The sequence below is a fragment of the Girardinichthys multiradiatus genome, chromosome 15 (assembly GCF_021462225.1).
Source record: "Girardinichthys multiradiatus isolate DD_20200921_A chromosome 15, DD_fGirMul_XY1, whole genome shotgun sequence".
In the NCBI taxonomy this organism is placed as follows: domain Eukaryota; kingdom Metazoa; phylum Chordata; class Actinopteri; order Cyprinodontiformes; family Goodeidae; genus Girardinichthys; species Girardinichthys multiradiatus.
The window spans coordinates 17,282,818-17,288,856 of NC_061808.1; the positions used below are offsets into that span (position 1 = coordinate 17,282,818).

The 6,039-nt window shown below is 38.1% G+C and overlaps 1 protein-coding gene across 1 annotated transcript; it reads left to right on the top strand.

The window, feature by feature from the left end:
• The first annotated feature begins 1,672 nt into the window (after positions 1-1,672).
• On the top strand, positions 1,673-5,437 carry fam110c (family with sequence similarity 110 member C). Its single transcript, XM_047388442.1, has 2 exons — positions 1,673-3,055; positions 3,485-5,437. Exon 1 carries the CDS (start codon positions 1,858-1,860, stop codon positions 2,863-2,865), a length of 1,008 nt encoding a protein of 335 aa, XP_047244398.1. The 5' UTR covers positions 1,673-1,857; the 3' UTR covers positions 2,866-3,055; positions 3,485-5,437.
• Positions 5,438-6,039: the final 602 nt, after the last annotated feature.

A 6,039-nucleotide genomic window follows, 5' to 3' on the forward strand; every position in this document is an offset into this window, starting at 1 on the left:
CTGGCAGACAATGCCGGGAAAGGCAGAAAAAACAGAATGGTTATCTTGAACAGGAAGACTGGGTCATATTCAAAACCATATTTACATGTGTATGACACTATATACCAAATTCAAAAAAGGAAACAGGCAAAATCTTAAAATTATGCAAAACCGAAAGGCTAAAAATACTCACATGTTGCACTTCCTGTCTATCTCCACTTGGTGGCCTTTCAACAATGAAAACGTTTTACATGTCAATTTTCTTGACTTTGTGCTTCCTCTTGTAGCTAAACTGTCACTATAAATACATCAATGTTTATTTAGAAGTTTATTATTCATAGTGTCCCCACCTACCATTCTAACAAGTTAAAAAAGTGACTCATGAAAACCTTTGTATCTCTTGAATTCTTTCACATTAATGTTCCAACTACAGATTTCAATGTATTTTTTTTTTCAGGATTGAAACTGTGCATAGTTGTGAATTTGATGGAGATGGATACATATGTTTATATATATCTTTCAAATAGACACTGAAAAAAGTGTGGTGTGCATTTGTAATTAATGCCATTAAATCACTTTTTTTATGGACCCGCCATCTGCACTTACAGGTGTCTGGCTACCAGCTTTTAACATTTAGAGACTGTATTTTTTGCAGCTTCTTATTTGCTTAGTAACCAAGTCAAATTGGACGGAAAGCATTTGTAAGGAAAACTATTTAACTCTTGCTACATATTCTCAGTTGGATTTAGGTCTTGGCTTTGAATGGGCCATTTTAACACATGAATATGCTTCCATTGCAGCTCTGTCTCTTTTTTTAGCTCGAGACAATTTTTTCAGCACTTCTGACCAGCATTCATGTCTCAACTAAAGAAAAGCATCCAAACAGCATGATGCAGCCACTACCATGTTTCACACTGACAGCGGCGTGTTAAGGGTGATGTACAATGTTAGTTTTCTGCGACAAATGTAGACCAAAAATGAAATTTAGTTTTAACTCTATTTTCTTTAAAAAAAACTTTATTTCTTTTTGCCACTCTTCCTCATAGGCCAGATTTGTTTGGTACACAAGTAAAAGTTGTTCTGTTTTAAGGGGCGGTTTCTCTCACTTAAGACCTTGTAAAGCTAAGACCATCATTCTTACATTCTAGAATGATAGATAAGGGATTTTTACGGATGAGAAGGAAGTGGAACGGTGTACAATTAATGTGAACCAAAAGAAATCTACAACTGTTTTCCCCTCAGGGAATTTAAGAGGAATAATTGTTCAGCTTTCCACAAATACCACAGCAAAATGTACTTCCTGGTATTGCACAATGATATTTAGATAAGGCGGCAATCACTACTCACTGCAATCTACCTTCCTTTCATTCCTTGCATTACTCATCATATGCCCAATTTAGGGATGTGTAAAATGTTTTCGCACAACAATTTCACTGGGGGGATAATTATCTTTTTCTTTGATGAGTCGGTTTTCCAGGTAAACACCCCAATAAACGTTGAGGAAAGGAACTAGGAACAGGTGAAAACTGGTTTTCTGAATGATTAGGCAAGTTTATGTCTCATGTTGAGCAACAAGTTAAAAGACCCGCATCTCCATTTGAGTAGGAGGTGGGAAAAAACGTCTGCAGGGGTTTCAGCTTTCATTGTTCTGAGTATCAGGTGTACTTTGAACAGGCTTGTGTTTGGTTAAAACTATTTCTCCACAGGATGGGTGGGGTGAAGGCATGTGTGTCTGAGCAGACAAGGTAAAGTCTCCTATTGGGATTCATGCTCAGGCAAAGAGCGGGCTTGAATGGAATCCTGCAGCTGTGACTCTGGACTGTAAACCAAAGAATTTCTCAATCTTGGAAATAACATTGGACAGTTTGTGAGGATAAAATGGAGACAAATAGTGGTACCACAAAAATCCTTGGGAAGGGTCCCGAATACCTTCGGAAGCAAATGGAACGTGAGAGTGAGACAAAAGGACGTATAAGTGCTGTGGAGAGGTTGGCTGCGAGTAAACCACAGTACGTCAAAAGTCAACAAGTGGTCAACTCCACCCAGGAGCCAGTGATCAGTCTTGGTTCAGCTTCTGTGAGTAGCACTGGGTCTTCTAACCAAAGCTCAACCCCTAACGGGAATCTTGTCTCTGGGAGTAACTCATCTGTGCCTAAAGGTGTTGTACAAGTCGGTTTACCGGTGCAACTACATTGGCCCAGCTCCAAGAAAAGACCAGACTCTCGTCTGCTTTTCAGGCAGAAATGCGACTTACTGCGAGGGTCAGCAGTCAATGACCAGAAACACCACGTGACTGGAAAGCTGCCACTCAGTCTTGGGAATATACATATTCCATTGCTTCAGGCTGCTGACAGGGAATGTAAGTATGAGGACAGCAAGGAAAAAATCAGCACACCTGAGGGACAAGCAGGTAGCTTCCACATTTCTCAGTCAGACAACAGGTCCAATGGAGCGGCAGAAGAAAGCAGCAACAAGCCTTCAGTTGGTGGTCTTCTTGCAGTTCCTGAGATTGAGTGGAGGTCTGGCAAGGGAGTGAGCCGTTCCCACTCGGATATCAGCTCCAGATACTCCAAAAACTTTGCAGACTTTGATGCATTTTTTAAGTACTGCGGCCTAGACAGCGAGGTGATTGAGTCCTTTGGGAGGGAGAACTTCTCAGCGTGTTCTGACGAGAATGTGATAAACATTCGCAGCGTCAGCATCTCTACGTCTGACGATGGTTTTTCCAGGGAGAGTGGTGACAGTGACAGGCTTTTTGAGAAGGAGCTGCACAAAAAAACACAGCAAGGCACATCAGTCATTGAGCGCAATGCACGTATCATCAAATGGTTGTACAGCTGCAAAAATGCTTCGGACACTGGAAAAACGTTACGGGACCTTAACTGATTGTTCAATAGAAGTTCCAGACTTTTTTGTCAGAGACTGAAATGATCGTGACTGACTTCTGTCCCTGCATCCCTGCACAGTAAATATCTCCAAATAATGGGTTCAAGACTGCAGGAACACGTGTTGCCACCATGATGTCCAAAACTGTCTCAAGCACAACTCGACTGACATCTGGGGAAACAAAAAATGAGTCAGTGCTTCTGTTGTACAAACATTTTCTGTGTCACATGAGATCACTTCACATTTGCAAACTGTAACTATATTTAAGAGTTGTGAAAATGCCTTTTTCTTTAAGTCTTACAAAGAAGATTTTAAGGCAGAGAGCTATGTAAAAGTAATTGGCTAAAAGTCCACTAAGCCAAGCTCAACACTCATTACATTGTATCTCATCATAATCTTGTATTAAACTATACATACTTAAAATATGTGTGAAGTTCTGACAAATGTGAATTCCCACAATGGGATTTTAATTCTGACATTTTAGTATATATTTAAAGGTCTAATATATAATTTATAATAAAAACTATTTCATTATTTGCACTAATGTTTGCCAAAAATGGTATGGAAATGGTATGAGTAATCAGGATAAAAGTTTAAAACCTCTTTTCTGGATTTTCAGATTCCCTCAAACACGAAAGCAACTCAGATAACAGCTTAAGTAGGTTCATAATCTGATGAGTGCATTCCTCCTTTTTCCAGGTGAAAGGTATGCAGTTCAGTACACACACACACACACACACACACACAGACTCAGACAAAAGACAAACACAGTTAGTCAAATAAAGGAATTGTCAGCCTTTAAGACAAACTTCCTCCTTAAATGTTACTGTCATCAGATGACAGTAATAAAACAAGAAAGTGTATTTAATATGATTCTAAGTGAGCTAAAAAGCAGGACAAATGTGATAATTTCCTTAGCCAATCCATCACCTGATCCCTAAGATGTGTGTGTGAGGAATGCGGCTGATAATCTGATGGGCTTATGTCCAGCGACCCGTTGTAACTGTATCTCCACTTACCTTCCAGTCTTCGTCTGCTTTGTCTCTTTAACACATTCCCCCATTTTCTGTATCCCTGCCATGTTTCTCTCAAGCTTCTTTGACCCTCAGAGGGTGTAATAGAAGATGGGAAAAACACAACTGATTGACCAGGGGGCTTAAGCCGTATTACCATCTGCTGTTTTTTATTTGGAAATATATTAAGCTTACTATTTTTATGGTGTAAATAGAGTAAGTAAAACTATTCAACAGTTATAGAGATACTTTTCCCTAACTACTAAGGTTATGCCATAATAAGTCACATCCAATCATCTCTACTTGTCAGTTGCCAGGTCCTAAAGCTGGTTAAAAAACCGATCAATTAAATCTCAGTGGCATTATGACTTTTACCACATCCCAACTTTAAGTTGACTTTAATCCTTACTTATATCAAAGTTTTAAACCACCATTTCTTAATCTTCTTATCCAGACTGTGTAAAATTCAAGCAAAGCAATTAATTACTTAATGTACTATTAGTGTGCCATTCATGATAAAAGATTTCCCCTAATCACAAAACAGAATATGTTGCCTTGTTGGACGCAGCAAGGCAAGGTACGAGCCAGACTTTTTTGCAAAATCAAAACTAACTTGTAGTTTAACTCGTCACTAAAGTAAAACATGTCATAGTAAGTTTTTCTTGTTTTGCCATGTCGTTGTAAAGTGTTATTTAATCACCAGAAAATCTACTGTGACATCACATAAGGCATGAAGCAACAGCTTTAGTAAAGCATTTTTGAGAATTTCCATTTGAAATTTTCTTGTCCCCCTATTTATTTGCCTACCTTGAAAAAAATTCCTTCTTTAAAGTTGTTGTGCCTCTTGTGAAGTCAGCAACCTAAGAAAGCAAAGGGTAGAATCAGTATTTTTACATTTGTGTGCTTTTAAGGAACTTTGTACTTTGTGAAATCCAGTTGAAATCGATATTTTATTGCCATGGGCGGTTCTGGACAGGGACCAACAGGGTCCAGTCCCTCTGTAGAACTGGTCCTGACCCCTGTTTTGGCCCCTGTACTGCATACTAATACTAAATCAATTTCTTATGATGATATGTACTGGGGCAGAAACCTTAATTTATTGGTCCATTAGACTAATTTAATTTTTTACCTTTACAGATTCACTTTAACAACAAATTAAAGATTAAGATGTTGCACTTTTAGCTTCAGCCTTATTGAGATACGATCAGAGTTTTCATCTGCTAGATCAGGCGCCTGCAACCTGCAGCTCCAGAGCCGCAAGTGGCTCTTTGGCTCACCTAAAATATTAAACAATAAAACATTGCCCTGTTTATATATATGTTTTATTCTTTACTCCCATGAAAAAACAGCCCTGCCCCTTGGTAAATTGGGTCTAGAACCGCCACTGTTTATTCCCCAGCTGAGTTTTTATTGCCAGTGTGTATTTACTATATAAAAAAACACCACTATACTATCCTTTATGGATACGATTTTATGGTTCAAATTGTTTTTTCATAAAATATGACAAACTAATACTGATAATTTAGATTTAAAATAAAGGTTAATCTGTGTTTACATAATTGACTATGTGAGCATTAGATTTTGTTTTTATATATATACAGCTTGAATTGAGTCATTTCAGAGTTTAGGGGCAGGGTCTAACCTCAGAACCTATGTTCAAAAAAGATTAGGTTTCTGCTGTTTGATGCTCTCTCTCAACACAGTTTTGTGTCAAAATTCAAAAGTCACACTTGTCATTATCATAAAAATGTTTACCACAAAGTAATGTCACAAAGACCAACAGTTGTCATGTGAAAGCACCTTTATTAAGCCTGTAACAGTTTTTTAGGAATTGCTCTCCTAAATTAAAATGTTTTTTTTATGCACACTCAAACATAAGTTTTTGATTTTGGCTTGATTAGGACAGTGAGATGCTGGTATTTCTTAGCGGCGCACAGTAATTTATTATTTAAATTCTACCTTTGTCAGATGATCATTGACTACGATTTACTCATAAAGATTGCACAACCCTTCCTGTTAAATAAAAACCACAACACAAGATGGAAGCCATAAATTACATGCAATAAAACTGGAGTTGTAATGCACGTTAACATTTTAAAACGTCGCACAGATGTTGCCACTTAGTAGCCCAATGGTCCCGTTCCCATCCCCCCATCTGCAA